The sequence below is a fragment of the Crinia signifera genome, chromosome 9 (genome assembly GCF_055691185.1).
Source record: "Crinia signifera chromosome 9, ASM5569118v1, whole genome shotgun sequence".
NCBI classification, from domain to species: domain Eukaryota; kingdom Metazoa; phylum Chordata; class Amphibia; order Anura; family Myobatrachidae; genus Crinia; species Crinia signifera.
The window spans coordinates 39892631-39917793 of record NC_139225.1 but is presented as its reverse complement, the minus strand read 5'-3'; the positions used below and the strand labels follow the sequence as shown (position 1 = coordinate 39917793).

At 42.4% G+C, this 25163-nt stretch overlaps 2 protein-coding genes across 7 annotated transcripts in view; one reads left to right on the top strand and one right to left on the bottom strand.

Annotated features, from left to right (window-relative positions):
* Positions 1 to 783: 783 nt before the first annotated feature.
* LOC146035466 (uncharacterized) lies at positions 784 to 9957 on the bottom strand. Of its 2 annotated transcripts, XM_083158943.1 has the most exons (9): positions 9010 to 9957; positions 5002 to 5128; positions 3974 to 4030; positions 3798 to 3897; positions 3392 to 3517; positions 3073 to 3180; positions 2669 to 2887; positions 2429 to 2467; positions 784 to 2211 (listed from the first exon to the last, which is right to left on the bottom strand). In XM_083158943.1, exons 3-9 carry the CDS (start codon positions 3977 to 3979, stop codon positions 1157 to 1159), a joined length of 1653 nt encoding a protein of 550 aa, XP_083015069.1. In that variant the 5' UTR covers positions 3980 to 4030; positions 5002 to 5128; positions 9010 to 9957; the 3' UTR covers positions 784 to 1156. The 2 variants fall into 2 exon arrangements, with proteins under 2 accessions (XP_083015069.1, XP_083015070.1); XM_083158944.1 differs by lacking the exon at positions 9010 to 9957 and having other exon boundaries at positions 5002 to 5363.
* A 3327-nt stretch (positions 9958 to 13284) lies between these two features.
* Positions 13285 to 25163, top strand: part of PHF8 (PHD finger protein 8) — a 50625-nt gene continuing 38746 nt past the window's right edge. For 4 of the 5 annotated variants that reach the window (XM_083158942.1, XM_083158940.1, XM_083158941.1 and 1 more), the window contains exons 1-2: positions 13285 to 13527; positions 16392 to 16690. In XM_083158942.1, the coding sequence (XP_083015068.1) occupies positions 16593 to 16690 (98 nt within the window). In that variant the 5' untranslated portion in view covers positions 13285 to 13527; positions 16392 to 16592. Of the gene's footprint in view, positions 13528 to 13557; positions 13711 to 16391; positions 16691 to 25163 lie in introns of those variants that run through there. The other variant, XM_083158939.1, reaches the window with a different exon arrangement.

Genomic DNA, 25163 nt, shown 5'->3' with positions numbered 1-25163 from the left:
CAATCGTGGCTATTTTTGCGCTCATAAGTTCGATTACATAAGGAACAGAAAAATCTCGATCCGAGAAATGCGCAGATATTAATCAGGCCATAATAGTGTGAATCGTGATATAATACATACAGGGTATCACCGTAGCGCGAATCTGAAGAATAGTAATGCCAAGAACGATTATTATGATATAATATTGTAATTTTTGTTTTTAAGTGTTTTTCAAAAACAACAACGTCGCTAAAGCTGACTGCTTTATCGATCGATAGTTTCAAATCCTTATGAATTTGAAGCGCCCGATCGTGTATTTCAGCGTCTGTGGCATTACCTTTATCCAGAAGTTTGCAGATCGATGCCGCAAAGCACAAATAATTGTGCGTATTGTTGAAATCATACAGGTGTCTTCTGCGCCTTTCTATAATTAAGCTGTATGGAATGCGTCTAAGGCCGCGACCAGTTAGGGCCCCACCCGCTCTATTTCTAAAAACAGTGATCACAAACCTTAAACCCGTGCCTAATAAGAATTCAGCGTTACTTTGAAGAGTGTTTGTAATTTGATTCAAGAAACTGACAGCGTCTAATGATTCTTGCGGCTTTCGGTGTGAGTAGATGGCGTTGTGTAAACCACCCCCCTCCAATCTTAACTGTACACGATCATTAGGGTCAACACCAACCATGAATTCATCAATCATAACCTGTATAGCGTTGTGTACGGCTTCAACACCCTCTGCAAATGATGTAACTCTTTCCAAATTAACAAATTGAAAATGATTATGATACTCAATAGCTCTGAAATTAGGATGGTGTCGCTCATACCTGTTAACCCTTCTAAGTACACATCTCGCCGACCTTCACCATCACCGGGTGGCGCTCTCCCATCTATGTCATTATGACTGGGCGTTGCGGGGTGTTCAACATTGTCAGGTGACGCAACGTCACCCGGTGATGGTTGGTCCGGCGATTTGTCAGCCTGTGCACCCGGGGTTGGGGGTGTGCCTCGCACCCTGTGTTGTTTACGCTTTCTCAGCCTGTATATGCATTTTAAAGCCTGTTTTATTTTCGAACGGCGAAATAAGTGTGAGATTTTGCACGGTACATTTGCTTTAATTCTTGGGGCTTTTTTACACACATGTAAATTACGTTTCAAACCATAACCCACCATGCCTAGTCACGGATCCGTTTCAATTATCTCGGCAAAATGATACATGTTCGCTTTAATAAAATCCCTAGTCCTCACGGTCTCTGCTATATGATTTGATGTTACATTCATGTACATTTCTACAAGTTCTTTAATGATCTCTGGCTTCTTTTTTGAACCATAAAGCTCATCTTTTATACGGTTCAACATGGTATTGACATTTCTACGCATGTACCCTATATGCTCACGCATCCTCCCCATGACAGCGTAGTATTGTATTTCCGCATCTTGTCCTAATTGTTCCACATTCTGACCCCCATCAACTATGTCTGTCGATACCACGGTCGGCGGGGCATCCGCACCGCCCGATGCGGTTGCCTCGCCGACCGTGGTAAAAACACTGGGTAGTTTTGTGTAATCATCACCCATTACTTTATCAGGGATTCCGGCTACAGATGTTACAGACTCATCATCATTCTGTGGTGTATCTGAGACTGACTCTTCACTAGGGGTGATAAAAAATGTTTGCCCATTTAAGTCCTCATCATTAGCGGATAAGGTATCTGCAGGCGTGTTACTGACTACGCTTTGCGTTTCTGCAGTATGATGTTCCTGCGTGTCTGAAATCACGATGACATCATCATCCGTCAGCGGCGTGTATATCTCTCTTGACAGTCGTAAAGTTTTACGAGTCTTCACAGTCTTTGTATTACCGGCAATGTCAATGTCGGATTCAGTAGGTGTTGCAGGTGTTGTAAATGCGTGCGGGTAATCCACATTACTCACGGTTGGCACTGTTTGTAATGCAATTCTTTTTCTCACGGGTCTACCTTCCGAATATTTCAATTTTCTTTTAAGGTCTGATAAATCGGCCTTGTTTTCTTGACCGGCTCGACTTTTTGTAATTCTCCGCTTGCTTGGCTTGAAATCGTCGCGCTCGGTGGCCATGATCTCGGCCCTTGATACATTTTCTTGACGTTGTGGGTCGATCACCGTTTTAGCTGATTCACCCCCATCCATTTCAGCATTGAGTGGTTGAGCAACCCCAGCCGCGGCTATCATTTTTGCGAATCGTCGCGGATCCGCTGTAAATAAAAAATAACAACGTTTTAGTTACACATTCGCGGACACTAAGACAACCGCTTTATAAAACCTTCAGACCCGCCTCCCAAAACACCCACCCCATCCATGTCGGTTTGCATCTACACAGTCTGTTTAACACCTGTGGTTTCCATTTGTAAAGAACAATGATGAACGCGGTCCTATATAAGAAACTAAATAAATAAACATTACATTACACACCTGAATATTTGCCAGATCTTTCCATCGGCGTGGTTCCTACTGTAATAAAAATCACACCGTTTTAGTTACACATACGCGGCCACAAAGACAGTCGCTTTATAACAACTTCAGGATCACCTCCCAACCCCCACCTTCCTTGTCGGCTTACGTCTACACAGGCTGTTTAATACCTGTGGTTTCCATTTGTAAAAAACAATGGTAAATGTTGTGCTATATAAGAAACCAAATAAATAAACATACACGGGTATTTGTCAAAGGTTTGCGCCGGCATGGTTCCTTTAAACAATGACCAGAAAGCTTGATCGCTGATCTGGGGTCTTTTTGCTCCTTTAGCCAATGAGCTGTTGGGTTGTTTGGCGTTTGATCCAACACCCGATGTCGGTTCTCTGTATCCGGATGGTCCCGCTTCACACGTATCGGCCCTAGGTACCGTAGGTTCATACCGGCTAGCTATGTCATCTGTAATACATATATTATCAATTAACGACACATTCGCTGACTTGAGAAAAAAAAAAAAAAAAAACGTCATTTAAGTCATGATAACAACAACTCCTGTGGACACTATTCATGATTTTGCGGCGATATGCAACATTAAACACAAAAACACATTATAAAAACACCGCTAGCCAATCGTCAAAATTCACCTTGTATAGCCGGGGTCTGGTATAGCTGTTTATAGTGTTTTGCCGATGGTAAATTCCAGAGATCATCCATTATGTGTTCTGCATCAGATTTCGACATAATCGGCGATACTAACAGAGAACAAATAACACATTAATATCACAGGCGGTATAAAAATGAATATAACAGGATATATATATATATATATATGAGTGAGAACGTGAGAGTTCGCGCGAGATAGCGTGAGAGAGAGAGAGAGAGAGAGAGACATATTTTTGGAAATAATAATATATCACATTTTTTAACATACATCACATTTTTTGACGGCTTATGACCACCTACATTTTTGCGATTCGGACAAATCAGAGTATGCTGCGTATGGGTTTTCGAATGTCGTCAGATCCGGACCGACTGTGAAATCCGAACCATATGATCCAACTTCAGATGCGTCATTTGTGACATCTGAAACTGATTTATGGGATTAACAATTTAATAAAAAATAATATATACATAAAAAATAAAATAAAAATTAACACAACAATTTTGTAGAACGAAAAATACAATCAACACGTGTAACATTAATACCAATAGGGCGCTTGTCTTAACAGAACCTGTGACTAACACAACTGAGCCTGGTAATAATAATTAACACCAACAGAGTAACATTTATAACCACCGTCAATAGCCCCCTGTGCCTTAACAAATCATGCCCTAGCAACAACAATGTGTCTTTGATCTGTAAACTTACATGTATTTGTCTGCTCATTTGACGGCTGTTGGAAGCTGGGTAACTCTTGAAAATCTCTGAGACTTATTTTATTTGCATTAATGGTTTTGTATTCCTTTCTCTGTAATAAATAATAATAAGTTGAAATAACAATACAATAAGATATTGTTAAACTATTGTAAATATCATATACACACCTGCATGTTGATGTTTTGTTGATAGCTTAAGTTCAAAGTCAATTTCTACAACAATCACTGTTGATAATAAAAGATAACTATAAGCAAACATAACGAAATTTGCGTGCACAAAATCACATAAAACTATTAACGCTCTCACAAAAAAACTCATCTATGTAAATTTATTACAGGGGATCCAACAAAGCTACAGCAGCACCCCCATCATATCACATGCGTAGTCCGCAGACAACACATATAAATGTGATAACTAGCTCATTATTTTAAAATCATTATGTATAATACAATGATACAATATTAAAATGAAGCTATTTATAAATATCAAAGCCGTAATACCAAAAAACCACATCTACTGACATTGTATTCTATAGAGCATTCAATAAAAATTAATTACAGGTGATCCAACAAAGCTACAGCAACACCCCCATCATATCAATTAACGCTCTCACAAAAAACCTCATCTATGTAAATTTATTACAGGGGATCCAACAAAGCTACAGCAGCACCCCCATCATATCACATGCGTAGTCCGCAGACAACACATATAAATGTGATAACTAGCTCATTATTTTAAAATCATTATGTATAATACAATGATACAATATTAAAATGAAGCTATTTATAAATATCAAAGCCGTAATACCGTAATCTGCGATGACTAACATTAACGAACTGTAAATTGTAATAACACAATATACTGTATTTTTAAAAGCAATATGTATAATGTACAGACCACAATACACTAATCACTGCACATACAAATGGACAGTTAAAGTACCATAGGCTCAATATTTTTCTTTCCTAAATAAATGTTTAACAACAAGCAGCCAGTATGCCTGTATGTACTCCCAATACATTACAATACACTGCATGCAGCAACAAACTATATTTAAAAACCCCCACCCTACCACTAAATAAAACATTTTGCTATGTATATTATAAAATATTAAAACTATGCTATTTAGAAATATTGTATATATATATATACATATATATATATATATTTATTTAGAAAATTAAAATAGACTCACCCCCTTTCTGGAACAAAATCTTCAAGTATCCTCTGAATATTTCTGGAACAAAATCTTCAAGTATTCTCTGAACAGTGTGTGGACAAAAGTTTCAAGTTCTCTGCCTTCAAAATGTGTGGACTGGTTCCTCATGGAGAACATATATATATATACTCAGCAGTCAGTTAGCACATCTGTGTTGCATTTGTTTCATTTGAATATTCATGAGTTGTGTTCCAAAGTTATAGACAGGCATAACAAATATATATATATATATTTGATTTAAATAATATAGCATATTACCCAAAACACAGCTGTTTTCAGAATATATTGCTTGATAAAATAAAACCAAAATGTGATGTATAAAATCCTTATCCTTATTATTAAATAAATGACAGATATGTTTCAACATCAACAGCATACATAAGACCTATATATACATCTGTATGCTTTTTAATTTAAAATATATACCTTATACCCACACCTGTGTAATTTGATTGAGAAATATATATATATATATATATATATATATATATATATATATCTGATTTAAATAATATAGCATATTATCCAATTTGATTTAAATAATATAGCATATCACCCAAAACACAGCTGTTTTCAGAATATATTGCTTGATAAAATAAAACCAAAATGTGATGTATAAAATCCTTATCCTTATTATTAAATAAATGACAGTTATGTTTCAACATCAACAGCATACATAAGACCTATATATACATGTGTATGCTTTTTAATTTAAAATATATACCTTATCCACCACCCCTGTGTAATTTGATTGAGATATATATATATATATATATATCTGATTTAAATAATATAACATATTATCCATATTTTATTCATCACATAATATAATGATACCATCACATTACACACATATATATATATATATATACTGTATATATATATATATATATATATATATATATACTGTATATATATATATATAAGTTAATTCTGTAGTCTCTAGCTCCGTCTGGAACTTGCTTGCAACTGCAATACATGGCCACTAGATGCCACTCATGCTCTGTTGCAAAGATTTCATGGCCTTTCTTTGTACTGTCTAAACTAATTAATCTGCTAGTCGTGTGAAAATGTTTTTTTCAGAGGTATGAGCTTTCTAATGAATATAATTGTTACCAACCCTGCTGTGCTGTCTACGCTAATTGCGTCATACGTAAATATCACCGTCTTCAAAGACTATGGAATCCGGTGTTTAAAATTACTTTTGAAAATTACAATCATCCGTCATATCTGATGTCTTTCTAAAAGTAACACTATACTTCTCACGCTGTGTGTCTTTAAATTTAAATGCCTACAACATGTCAGGCCCAGACTGACTGGCTCCTGTATCTTTAAATGCATAACAGATGTATACCCAGACCTCTTTGTTATCTCTGATATTTCATTTTAAAAGCAAGATGGACCTTAGCTGGTGTGGAAGTTATCGTGTGGAGTATAACTTTTTATTTTTTATTTTTTGATACACGCTTGGTCAGGCACTTCGTTGTAGTGCTTTTTGGATCGTTCTAAGGTAAGTGTTATTATAGTTGGTAATGATATGTCTGTATTATTCGCCGTGAAAGATCTATGATCGATACCAATTACCCGGCTTTAATACGTTATAATTATATACGTTATATGTTTTGATGATCGGCGTTGCGAGACATCCTACACAAATCAAATTTGATATAAAACAAGATCTACCTTTTTTAGCATTATGTTTAGAAATTCTTCCAGCTGGTTAAGATAACATTAAGCGAGCTTTATATATGTGTTATTTCACATAGTCAATATCAGTGTATGAAGTTACAGTCTCAAACCAATTATATTTTAATACTGTTTAATATTAATTTTATACTACTTTGATATCAAACGCGATACGATCGTATCAAGTTTGATATCAAGTTGTATAAATGGGGGCGTGGACAACCTGTATAAAAGGGGCGTGGACCTGTCAAAACCAATTAGTTTGAAGAAAAAGTGTGCCTTATCTACTATTGTTGTAAGTTTACATTTTACATGTCATTTTTATGATCTTGTCAAAATCCTGATGCAGACTCCTAAAATTATTCCATTTAGAATATCATACATTGGGCCAAATATTACACAGTTCACTATTGTTATGAAAACAGTGCTACAGAAGGGGGCCCGGCCAGAGGAGGCGGCACACGGGCCTCCTCATCTCATAAGACGACCCTGATCACTATTGCTAGGAAAGCAGTGCTACAGAAGTGGGCCCAGCCAGAGGAGACGGCACACGGGTATCCTCCTCCTCTCATAAGACCCCTCTGATCACTATTGTTAGAAAAGCAGTGCTACAGAAGTGGATTTCCAAGTTAAGCATGGTCACTCAACAATTGCTCTTGATTCAATACTTTGATAAACTGCTTTACTAGATATTGAAAAAGGTTTGTCTAATTCTTATAAAATATGGGGAGTATATCTTGAGGTCATACCGGCTTCTTAGGTTCACACCCATTCTTCTCATCTATGGCTACTATATGTGCATGTATATATGCACTCCTCGCTGGGAGTTCTATTTCAGATAGCATGTTGCTATGGCAACCAATCGTATTCTATCTATTATTTTTTACAAGTTGCTAAATAAATATAAAGTACAGGTTGATTCAAACGTTGCAGTACACCCTTTTGTTTCAAAAACTGTGCAGGGAATGGGAAAACTGAATACCCCAGCCAGATATGTTCCGTACATACCCCATCACCCATACCTTACTGGAGTATTCAGTTTTCCAATTTCCTGCACAGTTGGAAAGGGTGTACTGTGATTTTTGAATCACCCTATGTATTTAGTTGCCCATAGCAACATCCCATCTGAAATAGAACTCCCACCTTAGTAAATTCCCCCCAGAAAGAAGGATCAATGAAGACAGATATTGGAGGTAGTAGCATATAGGGACTAGGGGTGGGGTGGAGAGTTTGTGGGCTGAAAACTGTCACAGCTCAAAGTGAAAGTAAAAATGATCACAGCATATTATATATATACTGTGGTACTTGTTTCCTAGAACGGCCACCATCGGGGGTAATCGTGTACCTTAACTTAAGGTACACGATTACCCCCGATGGACCCGATTTCCTTTGAAATCAGGTCCATTTTGCCAGCAAAAGCAAAATCGGTCGGTTTTGCCATAGGGTTCAATGTTAAAATATTTGTAACATTGTAATGGGGAAAAAAATGGTTCAATCGTGAACGTCACCCCACGATTGACGCCAACCCGAAGTGTGGCGAGCGGCGGCGGTACGCGTCCTCTGACCTTGTCATACCCCTACTATCCACGTCGGCGTGGAGCTGAGAATATAAAGTGTGGCGAGCCACCGAGCCCAAAGCGTGGTGTGCGGACGCGTATTTTATTTATTTATTTGCAGTTTCATATATAGCGCAGCAGATTCCGTTGCGCTTTACGTAGACAGTGATAAAACAAACTGGGTAACAACAGACAGACTTGGAGGTTAGAGGGCCCTGCTGCAAGCTTACAATCTATAGGATACCTGTGAAGTTATACGCGTCCGCTCGCCACGCTTCGGGCTCGGTGGCTCGCTGCGCTCGCCACACTTTATATTCTCAACTCCACGCCGACGTGGATAGTAGGGGTATGAAAAGGTCGGAGGACGCGTACCGCCGCCCCTCGCGGGCTCGCAACGCTCGCCACGCTTCGGGTTGGCGTCAATCATGGGGTGCCGTTGAGGGGGTTAAAATTGGGGTCTGGGGAGACTTTTACATTGAATCAATGTAAAAATCGGGACCATCGCGTCGGTCGCATCGCATGCGATTTGGTCGCATGCGATGCGATCGATGCGACCGACCCGATCAACATCGGTGTGGCCGTTCTAGGAAACAAGTACCTATACTATATATACAGTTCTGTCACTCGAGACTATTAGAATAAAGCAATCAAATTGTGTTGTCAAAATATCAACGTTTCTGGAGAGTTTCCCCTTCATCAGGATACACTGATACAAACAGTAATAACTTAAATAGTGTCTTACCCTGTGTGTCCTGCCGTGCCCGCGCTGCCTGCACCCCCACCGCATCCAACGCCGTCCCAGAAGTCCACATCCGGCAGACGTAACATCAGCATGCTCGGCTGCGTTGCCATAGCAGCACTGTAAATACATACATGTATTCACTACAATTCAACATAACTAATGTGGGGTACAGACCAGGACCATTTGGCCTAAAATGAGCCAATTTAGATACAATCTGGATCGATTGTATGGAAATTGGCCATGTTTTGGGCCATTTCATAGCCGTTCTGATGTGATCCCGATCCGATGCGCAGCCCATCGGGTCGTTAGGTCTTTTCTGAGATCCTACCTGCAGCAGGTAGGATCTGAGAAACGACCATTGAAGTGGGAGCGGGTCACAATCGGATCGCGATCACATCAGATGCCGTTTCTGAACGGGTCGTCGGCTCCACCAGATCGTGAGTGGGTCGTATGATCTTTTTATGACCTGCTCATGAGCTGCATCGTGCTGGTGTGTACCCAGCATTAGTGAACAAAAGCATGAAGAACCTGAAAAAATGTACAGGTAAGTAGTGCATGAATACATAAAAAGGGGGTTATTCTGGTTGATTCGCAAGGCTGCGAAATCGCAGCCTTGCGAGTCCACCAAACTCCACCTTGCAAATGGTTGGCTACCGCCACCCATTTCAAAGGGCGATTCACACGCATGTGAATGGATGTTACACAGTAACAGGGGGTCTTGCCGACCATTGAAAGATGTGGTGCGTGCATGCATATGTAAGGTTGCTCTGAGGTGAAGTGGGCGGGCAGCTGACAACCGGTGATGTCAGCTGCCCCTCCTCGCATTCACGCTACACCTGCATGCATCCATTAAACACTGGGTGTTCCCATAAGGTAATGCGGTTGCCCGGCGCCTCCCGCCCGCTATGTTGGGTGCGTGCACCTAGCGAACAGAATGTTCTTTCCCATCATTCCCAATGCATACTAGCTGCGAACGGACCTGAATAAGGTCCATAATGTGTGAAACAAAAAACGTGAAGAAATATGTATAAACATATATAAATGCAAAAACGCTATAAAAAAAAACCATTGTTTATAAAATACCTTACTACATATATATCCAGGAGGTTCTGTTGAATTAACCGTTTTAGGATGACCAGAACCGTACTCTTTAAAACTATTAGACTGAGGCATCAAATCTGAGAACTGGAGAGTACACATAAACTCCACATCAATTCACATTCTTGTTACAATACAAGTATTACGCTAACTGATATTTAGCAATTATACCCTCCAAAATTAAAATGTACTATACTCAAACAAAACCAATGGATCATCTTGTCCCTGAACATCTTTAACAAATCCTATGTGGTTTTCACTCAACGTGGTAAATATGGGCCGGGGTATGGGTAAAAACCAAACCCGGACTTGACTCCGAAATGCCGGACCAGACATCAAACTCTGCATTCCAGAGCTTGTGGTGTCTCATCTAGGGGGTGTTCTGTCCAGGGGGGCCACCAGGGAGAGGACGGGGCATTGACACCACCAGCTCCGGAATGAGTTTGATGTCTGCAGGGGCGTAGCGAGGGCAGAGCTGGCGGAGCACGAGCTCCGAGCGACAAAAGATCTCAAGGCGCTGGAGCCATGCACCACAAACTCTGCTGCCAGCTTCCTCGCTCTGCTCCACCCCCCCCCCCCCCCAGCTCGCTCGCTGTGCTTGGCTGTCTACCGCTATTTTCAATTCAAGTCTACCATGGACTACGAACGCCTATTGGCTAGCGTTCCAGCCGTGCACAGCGGGGAGTTGAGCGGGCCGGGGAGCGGGCTGCAGTCCCCCTTGGCAAATAGCTATTTTAGTCCCCCTTGGCAATGAGCAATTTCAGTCCCAGAGCATCCAACGCCGTCCCGGCAACGAGCATTCAACTCCGTCCTGGAAGTCCACATCCGGCAGACGTAACATCAGAATGCTCGGCTGCGTTGCCATGGCAGCACTGTAAATAAATACATGTATTCAATCTACAATTCAAGAAAACTTAGTGAACAAAAGCATGAAGAACCTAAAAAAAATGTACATGTAAGTAGTGCATGAATACATAAAAAAACAAAAGGGGTTATTCTGTTTGATTCACAAGGCTGCGAATTCGCAGCCTTGCGAGTCCACCACACCCCGCCTTGCAAACGGTTGGCTACCGCCACCTATTAGCAAGGGCGATTCGCAGGCAGGGCATGCGCATGGATGTTACACAGTAACATCCATTCGCAGGCCAGGGGGGACCATCGAAAGATGTGGTGCGTGCATGCATATGAGCAACCTTACATATGCATGCATGCTCGGGGGGAAGTGGGCAGGCAGCTGACAACCGGTGATGTCAGCTGCCCACTTCCCGCATCGTGTCACAGCCTCAAGCTTCCATGAAACGCTAGGCATTCCCATATGGTAATGGGACTGCCCGGTGCCCCACGTCTCCCGCCCGCTATGTTGGGTGCGTGTACCCAGGGAACACAGTGTTCGCGGTGGGTGCACGCACCCTGTATTATTTATTTATTAACAGGTTTTTATATAGCGCACACATATTCCGCAACGCTTTACAAAGCATAGTTATGAGCAAAAACAAATACCGAATTACAGTACAAGACAGTTTAGTACAAGTACATGGTAAATATGGATAGTTGCATCAGGGGACAGGACACTGAAGCAATCATCAGGGTGGCAGTGGTTTATATATTCTAAGAAAGGCACATGAGGAGAGAGGGCCCTGCTCGTGAGAGCTTACATTCTAAAGGGGAGGGTTAGACAGACTCACTCAAAGCAGTCCCTTGGTTTTCTGAGTTACTGTTGTTTTATGTCTTTCTGTGTTACTTTCAGGCTTGCCTACCCTCCCGGAATGGCCGGGAGCCTCCCGGAAATCGGGTCCTTCTCCCGGCCCCCCGGGAAGGTGGGCAAGTCTCCCGCATTCTGGGATTTGCCCCGCTCCATCCTTGCCCGCTGGTTAAAATTACATGAAATCGCGGGTACGCGGGGAGGGGGCGGGGCTTAAATGACGCGATCGCGGCATTTCGCGTCATTTAAGCCACGCCCCCTCCCTCTCGGCCCGCGAATCACGGAGGTTTTCGTCATGGGGGGCGGGGCCAAGTGCTGTCAGCCTTGCTCCCGCCCCCCTGATGTGTTGCCTCTCCGGGCTTCTCCCGGAAAGGTGAAGATAAAAGTAGGCAAGTATGGTTACTTTGATACCAAGTTGGTTGGCAGTTTATGTCCAGTTTAAGGCCAGGCTAACTCCAGGCTTTAGCAATGTAACTGTTTTCTCCCTACTTAAAAATCTTCCTACTTTAAAATCTGCCTAATAGTAAGTCAGCTTTCAACGGTCAGCCTGGTATCCTCTATAAATACTGAAAAGCTGTTTCTAAGTTAATTGATTGAGACCCCACCCAGCCAGTGCCCCTCTCCCGCCACTTGCAATAAAACTAAGATAAGCAAATGGTAAGCGGTTGCATACCATCCCAGCCACTAATACATTCTAATGCCCCCCATACACGGTCCGTTAATCGGATCCGTTGTGTGCTTAAACAGCACAAATCGGATCGCATCCCTAGTGCATGCAGTAGGGATGCATCTGTGTTGAACAGGTTAATTGATAAGAAAGGTGCTTCAACACAGGTGAAAGCAATTATACATTAAGAGGAAAGTGCAGAAGCAGAGCAATGTATCCCTCCTGGAGAGGGTCATGTTGGGGGGTATGTATCAAAAGCTATATGCACCTTCTCCAAATGCTTTAACACTCGAAAATATGCCTCTACCACTTTTATCTTAGATGAAATTAATGAGACCCAATGTCGCGTTTAACCCATGGGACTTAATGGGTCTAAACATAATATCCAACCGGATTCCAGTTGGAGTAGTTATTTAAACCTATTGCCAGACCTAGGTGCTGATCTATATATAGATATATATTCATACAGGATTGCAAATTAAATTGTTTGTGACCTGGGGTGGGGCGGGGGTAAGGGTACCAGGCTATATAAGATTTGTGTTAGCAGGCACAGGGGCTCTAGATAAGCACAAAGAAAGCATAGAAACGATATAACTCCATCGTCCCCCCAAATCTAGAATATCTATGCCGAGCTGCGTGCCGTGCAGCTAAGGAGAAAACAAAACTTCACTGACTTCTTCAAAAGAAACAGTATAATATTTTTTTTTAAAAGCAGTCCTACTGTATTTGGTAACTCATACCTAACATGTGACACCACCAAAATGGCGCCGAGAGCCGTCTATTAATTTCAACCAACTTTATTGCTCCGAACATGTCGCCGAGCTGTGATGTTGACATTGGGAGGAGCTATCAAGCTAATGGCGTCGCAAAGGCCTAAGTCCCCTCCGCCACCGAAGCCGCGGCTTCCGCGGTCTGAGTCCGGGTTACCTCGCACTCTGTGTACCCTCTGACCGTCTGCAGTGATAACGTTTCCCGGGACGGCTTCCCCGTCACTTCGCTGAGCCCGCTCCTTCTGCGGCTCGGAGGTGCCGGAGCCAGGCCTGGGGCTCAGGTAAAACGCGCGGCCGGGACAGTCACACAGAATTAGGCGCCCAGTATTGTTCTTCTGGGTCTGCAGTCATATCCCCTACCTCAGTGGGCAGCTTCGCATGTGGCAAAGTGAAGGGAACAGAATGGTGCCAAGAATGGGTTCTGTATTGATCAGTGTAATACTTCAGGGGCCATAGGCAGCAGCGTAAGTTGTGACAGGAGTAGCTGCCATAATAAACCATTTTATTTCTGTGTGTTTACATGTGCAGTATGTGGGGTCTCTGTAGTTCTGTACTGTGCACACTATTGTGCTTTGGTATTATTATTTTACTTTATTATGTTACATTTTATCTTCCTTTAACTGCACCAGATTAGGGTTTTATAAATATCAATGAAATAGTAATTATGACACATAGCCCTTCATTCTAATCTGTTGGTCCTCAGCATATTCACACCAGGGACTGATGTTTGTGCTCTGCGTAGGCAGATTTGTGTATGTGCAGGGCTGCTGTGCGGACTCCTTCGGCGACTTGCACAGTTGCCAGGGCATTTGCATGGAAACACTGGCTGTACCCAATGTGGCAGCTGACATCACAAGACGGCGCAAATATACAGTTCAGTCAAGACTGACATATTTGCGAATAGATGCTAAACATACTTTTGCAAAGAGGTGGGGATGTATGGAACGCAGCGGGGTGGGAACTCGCTCCCCTGGCAGGTGATGTTAGATGGCTTAGCGAGGCAACCAGAATCATCCCCATAGTCCGTTATTTACTTCATGGGCAGAATGCAAACAAATTGTGACCTCAGTGTACCTTACCACTCTTAGGGGCACATTCAGTTTATAGTGATCTGCTGCCGCACATGTCGGAAGTTTAGAGTAGGCACTACTGTAACCCCAATGGTCAACCTTAGTGGTGCGTGACAGCTGGTAAAGTGAACAGATGCGACATAGATACCCGAAGTGTAGCACCAATTCCAACCCCCCCCCCCCCCAAAAAAAATAAAATAATCAAACTCTCCTACAGAATGTACTTCGGCGGCATAATGGGGTTAGCATTTCTGCCTCACAGCACTGACCCGTGGGTTAACACTGAACAATATCATTCAGGGCACCCAGTAAACATTCTGTCACTGACAATATAGTCATATTGGACAGCATGTTCAGACGATTGTGCATATCGGTAAAGGTCCGTCTGAGTGCGCACCATTACCGATATAGTCAGTTCACACTGAGCAGTATACACGATTATATCATAATTAAAGATATTGTCATGCATATTGTTTTTTTAAAATATTGTGTACCCAGCATTACTGTGTGGAGATTATGGGTTTTGATTCCCACCATGGTCCCATGCTTCAGTTGTTTTCCTCTGGGTACTCCGGTTTTCTCCCACAAACCAAAAATGTAGTGGTAGATGAACTGTCTACACACAAAATTAAGCCTACCATGTACGTGTGTTAGGGGATATAGATTGTAAATTCCACAGGCCAGGGACTGATGTGAATAGTGATCTATTCTCTGTAAAGTGCTGTGGAATATGTGTACTAAATAAATAACTGGTAATCTTAATGATGGACTGCTATTTTATTTATATATTTTTTTTCTTTTGTAGTATTTTATTTTAAGCATGGTTATTATATTTGCAACATTTTGTTACCGATCATACAACAAACTAGTTTAAAGGTGCCTATACAAAGGTTTGACTTGTCTGAGGCACACGTCAGGCCTGATTTACCTATACCTCCCCCAGCTGCTCCACGGGAGGGCTTGCATCCAATTTAGCACTTGATGTGCCATTTTTTTACGTACAATAAATCTTATGCAAAGGACTCCCAGGGAGCTGCCAAGAGAAGTTGGATGCAACCCATCACAGGTGCTAAAAAGCACTCGCAACGTGCCACTAATGGTCCCATTTATCTTTTGTGCTGTACATAATCTAATAATATCTTTTGTGCTGATCCGATGCACACGGGAATGGGCATCGGATCCGATCTAACGTCAAACACCTCCGATTTGGCCAGTATCCATCCAATATATCGTCTGATCCATCGGAATTGGATGAAAACACACCATATCGGACCTTTGTATGGGCACCTTAAATCCCACCCTGGAATGCTTCAATAAAGTCTTGCATCCTGGTCTCCACTCTGAGTGTCCTCTTCAACTCTTAAGCTGGGTACATACTGGGCACTATATCCTCCATGACATGGACAATACTGTTGTCGATATGGCCTATATATCATCCAGTGTGTACAGTTTATATAGTTAACTATACGCACGGATGCTGTTCAGTAATGTGGTTCCCCCTCGTCCTTGTCTGTACATGCAGCTCAATCTGACAATATCACCAGCGATGTTCTGTACGATTCACTATATCGGAGGCTGCAGGAATAGTCTAGTGTGTATCTAGCAAAAACATGGGTCACTGAGTGTATGGGTGTGGTATAGGGTTCCGACAGTCGGGATCCCGATTGGCCAGACTCAGACAGCATGGCTAGAGCAACAAAGCCCCTTGCTGGCTTGCTGTGCTCACCACGCTGCGGGCACAGTGGCTCACTACGCTCGCCACCTATTCTCCCTCATGGGGGTCGTGGACCCCCATGAGGGAGAATAGCCGGTGGACGTCGGGAACCCGTCTGTCGGTATTTTAACAGTCGGGACCCCGTTTGGCAGTATTAGGGGCAAGTCACAAAGCAGATAGGTTGAACTTGATGGACTAACATCTTTTTCAGCCTTAATCACTATGTTACTAGATCCATGTAATGCCTTAAGGCTCTCCCCCCCCTCCCCCCCCCCCCTTTTCTACAGATTAGGGTTGGAAATGGGCTGTATGTAACGTAATTTCTTTTTTCTCTTTCCCGTGTTTTCAATGGCGATTTTAGGATCGAGAGTAAATGAAATCCCGACCTGTTTTGGAAAGGATATCCCCTTCAAATCAGCACTTTGCTGTCTCTACCTGGCAGCGGTGATATAGACGGTTGTGTGGATTTTCAGGTCTACATTTATTTTGCTTATCAAGTGCAGAATAAGTGATCTTTTCCTATTACCATCTGGACTTTGGAGTAACAGACTGGACACCCAGGATGGCATCTGTGCCGGTATATTGCCTGTGCCGTCTACCTTATGATGTGACACGCTTTATGATCGAATGTGACGTCTGTCAAGACTGGTTCCATGGCAGGTAATCTATCACAAAGCGTATAATGAGGAGGTTCTATTGATTATAGTTTACATCGGTTCATTCCTTTACATGATGATTCTGTTTGGGGGAGAGGGGGGGGGGGGGATGGCGCAGGAGGGAATGTCTTATTATGGGAAACCATTTCCAAGTAAATTTAGAAAATTATTTCCTACATCTGTTTCATATAAGTAATCTTGTAAAAGAAGGCTGATCGTGGTGGCAGATAATTAGATATGGTGTACACATCACCTTTTAAAAAGTGTATTGTGATATTGATATATTGCTGTTGCTTATGCTGTGTACACACGGTCCGATTTCCTTTCCGATGTTGACGATATAGTCAACATCGGATCGGCATCGGATCTGGAACGGATTTTAACCCTTGCAATCCCGATCCGATCCCGATGCGCGTTCATGTATCGGAAGCCAGAAAGTCTTGGCTGCCTTGTCTATATAGTGCAGATCTGCACTATATAGTCAAGATAGGATGCAAATCGGATGTGCCTTAACCCCTTCATGACAGAGCCAGTTTGTGCCTTCATGACAGAGCCCTTTTTTTCAAATCTGACATGTCTCACTTAAGTGGGGATAACTTTTTTTTGCTTTTACTTATCCCAGTGATTTTGAGATTGTTTTCTCGTGACACATTGTACTTCAAGTTAGTGGTAAATTTTCGTCGATACAGTCTGTGTTTTTTTGTGAAAAATACCAAAATATCGTGAAAAAATGGAAAATTTTGCAATTTGCAAAATGTTAAATTTTCTGCTTGTGAGACAAATAATCATACCACTCAAAATAGTTAATAACTAACATAGACCATATGTCTACTTTATGTTTCCATCATTATTTCAACTTCCTTTTAATTTTTTTGGACACTAGGAGGCTTACAATATGAATAGCAAATTCTCAAATTTTCATGAAAATTTCAAACACTGATTTTTTTAGGGACCAGTTCAGTTCTGATGTGACTTTGAGGGACTTGTATGTGAGACACCCCCATAAATGATGCCATTTCAAAAACTGCACCCCTCACAGTATTCAAAACAGCATTTTGGAAGTTTGTTAACCCTTTAGGTGTTTCACAGGAATTAAAACAAAGTGTAGGTGAAATTTCAAAATTTCTTTTTTTTTGCAGAGTTTCAATTTTAATACATTTTTCTAACGAATACAGTAGATTTTACTAGAGAAATGTGACTAAAAATTGATTCCCCCAATTCTTTTGTTTTCAAAAATATCCTATATGTGGCCCTAGTGTGCACGTTGACCAAACCACAGGCTTCATAATAGAAGGAGCACCTACTTGATTTTGGAGCCTCCTTTTTATGAGATTTTTTTTTAGGCACCATGTAGGTTTCTAGGCACCATAAGTGCTAAAAGTTAGGAACCTCCCCCACAAGTCACCCCATTTTGCAATCTACACCCCTCAGGGAATTCATCTAGGGGTATAGTGTACATTTCAAACCCCCAGGGGTTTCACCAATTTTGGTACAACTGGGATGTGAAAATGAAAAATTACATTTTTTTACACAAACATGCAGTTCTGGCTCAACATTTTTCATTTTCACAAGGAATGAAGGAGACAAAGCACCCCAAAATCTGTGCCCCAATTTCTCCCGAGTACGGCAATGCCTCACATGTGACCAAAAAATACCAGTTGGGTGCATGGCAGGACTCAGAAGGGAAGGAGTGATTTTTGGATTTTGCAGCACAGATTTTGGTGGAATGAATGGTGGGTGCTATGTTGCACCAATACAGTGGAACCCCCCCACAAGTCACCCCATTTTGCAAAGTACACCCCTCAGGGAATTCATCTAGGGGTATAGTGTACATTTCAAACCCCCAGGGGTTTCACCAATTTTGGTACAACTGGGATGTGAAAATGGAAAATTACATTTTTTTACACAAACATGCAGTTCTGGCTCAAAATTTTTCATTTTCACAAGGAATGAAGGAGACAAAGCACCCCAAAATCTGTGCCCCAATTTCTCCCGAGTACGGCAATGCCTCACATGTGACCAAAAAATACCAGTTGGGTGCATGGCAGGACTCAGAAGGGAAGGAGTGATTTTTGGATTTTGCAGCAAAGATTTCGGTGGAATGAATGGTGGGTGCTATGTTGCATTAGCAAGACTCCCAAAGCACCAATACAGTGGAACCCCCCCACAAGTCACCCCATTTTGCAAAGTACACCCCTCAGGGAATTCATCTAGGGGTATAGTGTACATTTCAAACCCCCAGGGGTTTCACCAATTTTGGTACAACTGGGATGTGAAAATGGAAAATTACATTTTTTTACACAAACATGCAGTTCTGGCTCAAAATTTTTCATTTTCACAAGGAATGAAGGAGACAATGCACCCCAAAATCTGTGCCCCAATTTCTCCAGAGTACGGCAATGCCTCACATGTGACCAAAAAATACCAGTTGGGTGCATGGCAGGACTTAGAAGGGAAGGAGTGATTTTTAGATTTTGCAGCTCAGATTCTGGTGGTTTTTTGGTGGGTGCTATGTCGCATTAGCAAGACCCCCCAAGCACCAATACAGTGGAACCCCCCCACAAGTCACCCCATTTTGCAAAGTACACCCCTCAGGGAATTCATCTAGGGGTATAGTGTACATTTCAAACCCCCAGGGGTTTCACCAATTTTGGTACAACTGGGATGTGAAAATGGAAAATTACATTTTTTTACACAAACATGCAGTTCTGGCTCAAAATTTTTCATTTTCACAAGGAATGAAGGAGACAATGCACCCCAAAATCTGTGCCCCAATTTCTCCCGAGTACGGCAATGCCTCACATGTGACCAAAAAATACCAGTTGGGTGCATGGCAGGACTCAGAAGGGAAGGAGTGATTTTTGGATTTTGCAGCAAAGATTTTGGTGGAATGAATGGTGGGTGCTATGTTGCATTAGCAAGACTCCCAAAGCACCAATACAGTGGAACCCCCCCACAAGTCACCCCATTTTGCAAAGTACACCCCTCAGGGAATTCATCTAGGGGTATAGTGTACATTTCAAACCCCCAGGGGTTTCACCAATTTTGGTACAACTGGGATGTGAAAATGGAAAATTACATTTTTTTACACAAACATGCAGTTCTGGCTCAAAATTTTTCATTTTCACAAGGAATGAAGGAGACAATGCACCCCAAAATCTGTGCCCCAATTTCTCCAGAGTACGGCAATGCCTCACATGTGACCAAAAAATACCAGTTGGGTGCATGGCAGGACTTAGAAGGGAAGGAGTGATTTTTAGATTTTGCAGCTCAGATTCTGGTGGTTTTTTGGTGGGTGCTATGTCGCATTAGCAAGACCCCCCAAGCACCAATACAGTGGAACCCCCCCACAAGTCACCCCATTTTGCAAAGTACACCCCTCAGGGAATTCATCTAGGGGTATAGTGTACATTTCAAACCCCCAGGGGTTTCACCAATTTTGGTACAACTGGGATGTGAAAATGGAAAATTACATTTTTTTTACACAAACATGCAGTTCTGGCTCAAAATTTTTCATTTTCACAAGGAATGAAGGAGACAATGCACCCCAAAATCTGTGCCCCAATTTCTCCCGAGTACGGCAATGCCTTACATGTGACCAAAAAATACCAGTTGGGTGCATGGCAGGACTTAGAAGGGAAGGAGTGATTTTTGGATTTTGCAGCTCAGATTCTGGTGGAATTTTGGTGGGTGCTATGTCGCATTAGCAAGACCCCCCAAGCACCAATACAGTGGAACCCCCCCACAAGTGACCCCATTTTGCAAACTACACCCCTCAGGGAATTCATCTAGGGGTATAGTGTACATTTCAAACCCCCAGGGGTTTCACCAATTTTGGTATAACTGGGATGTGAAAATGGAAAATTACATTTTTTTACACAAACATGCAGTTCTGGCTCAAAATTTATCATTTTCACAAGGAATGAAGGAGACAAAGCACCCCAAAATCTGTGCCCCAATTTCTCCCGAGTACGGCAATGCCTCACATGTGACCAAAAAATACCAGTTGGGTGCATGGCAGGACTCAGAAGGGAAGGAGTGATTTTTGGATTTTGGAGCACAGATTTTGGTGGAATGAATGGTGGGTGCTATGTTGCATTACCAATACAGTGGAACCCCCCCACAAGTCACCCCATTTTGCAAACTACACCCCTCAGGGAATTCATCTAGGGGTATAGTGTACATTTCAAACCCCCAGGGGTTTCATCAATTTTGGTACAACTGGGCAGTGAAAATGAAAAAAATACATTTTTTTACACAAAAATGTACTTCTGGCTCAAAATTTTTCATTTTCACAAGGAATGAAGGAGACAAAGCACCCCAAAATCTGTGCCCCCATTTCTCCAGAGTACGGCAATGCCTCACATGTGACCAAAAAATTCCAGTTGGGTGCATGGCAGGACTCAGAAGGGAAGGAGTGATTTTTGGATTTTGCAGCAAAGATTTTGGTGGAATGAATGGTGGGTGCTATGTTGCATTACCAATACAGTGGAACCCCCCCACAAGTCACCCCATTTTGCAAACTACACCCCTCAGGGAATTCATCTAGGGGTATAGTGTACATTTCAAACCCCCAGGGGTTTCATCAATTTTGGTACAACTGGGCAGTGAAAATGAAAAAAATACATTTTTTTACACAAAAATGTACTTCTGGCTCAAAATTTTTCATTTTCACAAGGAATGAAGGAGACAAAGCACCCCAAAATCTGTGCCCCCATTTCTCCAGAGTACGGCAATGCCTCACATGTGACCAAAAAATACCAGTTGGGTGCATGGCAGGACTCAGAAGGGAAGGAGTGATTTTTGGATTTTGCAGCTCAGATTCTGGTGGAATGAATGGTGGGTGCTATGTGGCATTAGCAAGACCCCCGAAGCACGGTGAAATGATGAACCTAATAATCCATAGATGTGTGGTATATTTTAAAGCACTCCTTTATACATAGGCCGGGTTTGTCGGGGCAAGTTTCACAGTGGAAAATAGTTTCCTTTCTTATTCCCTTTTTATAACAAACTTTGCACCTTTTTTGTGTCCTGCCCTTTCTTGCAGTGGAGGGGATTTCGTTGGGAAAATGCTGCCCTGGTACAATACGGGGGCCAGTACTAGAAGTACTGGGGCCCTCTGCCTGCTGATTCCCAAATGTTAGGCTCTTTATGACTTCCTCTTGAAAGTGCATAAATGTCCCCCTCTGGCCGGTAGAACGGAATAGCACGTAAGCGTTATACAGTGCCATCTGGATGATATACACGGCCAGCTTCTTGTACCAGATATTTGTTTTCCGCAGGGCACTGTACGGCTTTAGTACCTGATCTGAAAGATCCACTCCGCCCATGTACTTATTGTAATCTAGGATACAATTTGGTTTGGAGGTGTGGGTACTGGTACCTCGTACAGGGATGGAGGTGGTACTGTCTCCATGAATTGTTGTCAGTATAAGGACATCCCTCTTGTCCTTATATTTGACCAACAACATATTTTCGGTGCATATTCCCCTGCTTTCACCCCTTCTCATTACTTGGGCAATGTGCGTTTTGGGGAGGCCTCTTTGGTTCTTGCGCACAGTACCGCAAGCTGCTGTACCTCTTGAACCAAGGGCCTTAAACAGGGGGATGCTGGTGTAAAAGTTATCCACATAGAGGTGATAACCCTTATCCAGGAAGGGGTGCATTAAATCCCAGACAATTTTTCCACTAACACCTACGAGGGAGGGGGGGCATTCTGGTGGTTCAATTCTTGAATCCTTCCCTTCATATACCCTAAACTTGTGGGTGTACCCTGTGGTGCTTTCACACAGCTTATACATTTTTATGCCATACCTTGCCCTCTTACTGGGAAGGTACTGGCGGAATTTAACCCTTCCTTTAAAATGTATAAGGGACTCGTCGATACTAATACATTTATCAGGGATGTATAGCTCTGCAAATTTGGCACTGAAATGATCAATGACCGGCCTGACTTTGAATAGCCTGTCAAAGGTGGGATCATCTCTGGGTGGGCACTGTGCATTATCGGTGTAATGTATAAATTTATGGATTGCCTCAAAACGAGCCCGGGGCATGGCCATACGGTGAAATGGGGTGCTGTACAGAACATCTGTACTCCAATATTGCCTAATTTGTGGCTTTTTTACTATGCCCATATGTAACACCAGACCCCAAAACGTCATCATCTCTACTGCATCTACAGGGGTCCACCTAGCAAATGATGACGTGGGGTTTTGAGCAATAAACTGCTGGGCATATAAATTAGTTTGGTCCACCATTAAATTTATAAAATCATCAGAGAAAAATAATTTGAAAAAGTCAATTTCTCTGAGACCTGTTGAATCAAATTGGATTCCTGGGATGGCCAAAAACTCAGGAACCTGGGGCTCAAAATTGTCTGGTGGTGGGGTCCATACGAGATCAATTATTGGGGGGGGGGTCTCAGCTGCTCTACGGGGGCGTCTTTGAGGGGGTCCCTCATCATCAGAGGAGGAAGAGGAGCTTAAGACAAATCCTTCAAATTCCCCGCTTGCCTCACTGGCTGTGTCAGAGTCAGATGCAAGCATGGCATATGCCTCCTCCACCGAATACATTCTCCTGGATGACTGGGACGACATTTGGGATGACATTTGGGATGCCATTTATATTTTTGTGTTACTGGTAGTGAAATGTTTCAACACGTGTATAGTGTAGGGGGGGGTACAAACTTTATTTCAACCCAGGGGGTATGTAGTGTGTATTGTGTATGTAGTGCAGAAAAAAAAAATACAAAAAAAAAAAAATTGAAGGGTTCAAAAAAAAAAAAATGGAAGGGGTTAAAAAAAAAAAAAATGGAAGGGGTTAAAAAAAAAAAAAATGGAAGGGGTTAAAAAAAAAAAAAAAGGTCCTGCGCCAAAAATTGAGCACAGATGTTGGTCAGTAACGTCCGTCACTGAACAGCGCTCAAAGGCAACAGGAATTTGATCAAAAAAAAAAAAAAATAGATCAACCCTGTGCCGAAAAAGCTGATCAGTGATGTACGTCACTGATCAGTGCACAGTGGCCACAGGACACACACAAAATCACAGTGTGTGTAAAAAAAAAATGTAAAAAAGACCCCACAGCACTCACAAAAAATAAAAAAAGGTGATCAGTGATGCGACACTGATTACCAGTGAGGGGCAGCAGGTGCACAACCTTTGGTGGTACTGACAGGTATATATAAAAAAAAAAAACCTCTGTACCCCCAAAAAGTTGCTGATCACCTCAGATATAGTGATCAGCACAAAAAGGCGGGGGCAGCCGACACAAAATTTAGCACTCTAATCACTATCTCTCTCTATCTCTCACTATCTATCACTCTATGACACTGCAGCAGTTATATAAAAAATATATAGCACAATCTGTCACTATCTCTCTATCTCTCTCTCTCTATCTCTCTCTATCTATCTATAGCTCTATCACACTGCAGCAGCACAAAATATAGCACTAGGCCTCTCTATCTCTCTCTATCTCTCTCTATCTCTTTCAGTTATATAAAAAATATATAGCACAATCTGTCACTATCTCTCTCTCTATCTCTCTCTCTCTATCTCTCTCTATCTATAGCTCTATCACACTGCAGCAGCACAAAATATAGCACTAGGCCTCTCTATCTCTCTCTATCTCTCTCTATCTCTCTCTATCTCTCTCTCTCTAACTCTCTCTAACTCTCTATCTATCTAATAAATCGCAGCAGCACAAGATGCAGCACAAGATGCAGCACAGGATGTCACAAAATGTCACAATATCAATGATCAATGATCAGGTAAGGGTTCTGGTCAGTATAGGCGGCAGGTGGGGCACGGTGACCGCACTGCACGCTTTTCCAGACCGGAATGGCGTCTGCAGTGCAGTCACCGTTAGTTTAAACCCCCCTCCACGGCTGTGATTGGTCCGTCGGTCCGACGGACCAATCACGGCCTTTGGGGGCGGGCGGGGTGAGGTGGGGTGACACCAGTGTCACCCTTACACCCCGCGGTGATTGGTGCTGTACTTTACAGCACCAATCACCTCCGATCCCGTGTCACCGGCGAACGTTATTCGCCGGTGACACAGGAAAACGCTGTGAATGGCTGTTCACACTGAACAGCCAATCACAGCGATCGGCGACGGGGGGGCGGCATCGCAGCCCCCCCTGGGCATGCAGGGACATGTCTGCTGTCAGGGACAGCAGACATCGTCCCTCTGTCACTGCGTCTCTAGACGCAGTGACAGTTTTAAGCCATGACGTATATATACGTCAACGGTCGGGAAGTACTTCCCGGCCATGACGTATATATACGTCAATTGTCGTGAAGGGGTTAAGATCCTATCCACGTTCCTATCTGATCAGATCGTGGATAGGATCTTAAGGCACATCTACCGTGTGTACACCATATTACAGTGTTTCTATTTATTTTCTTTTCTTTTTTTCTTAACCCTTTGCAGTCCAAATTTTGTTTTGCAATTCAAACAGTCTGGTTTAACTTTTTTTA

Bases quoted from the DNA above. Each gene is read 5' to 3' on its own strand.
- LOC146035466 (XM_083158943.1), bottom strand. The intron at 3,518-3,797 runs GTAAGTTTACAG...CCCATAAATCAG, and splicing joins AAATGAGCAGACAAATACAT to TTTCAGATGTCACAAATGAC. The intron at 2,888-3,072 runs GTGAATTTTGAC...TATGTATTACAG, and splicing joins CCAGACCCCGGCTATACAAG to ATGACATAGCTAGCCGGTAT.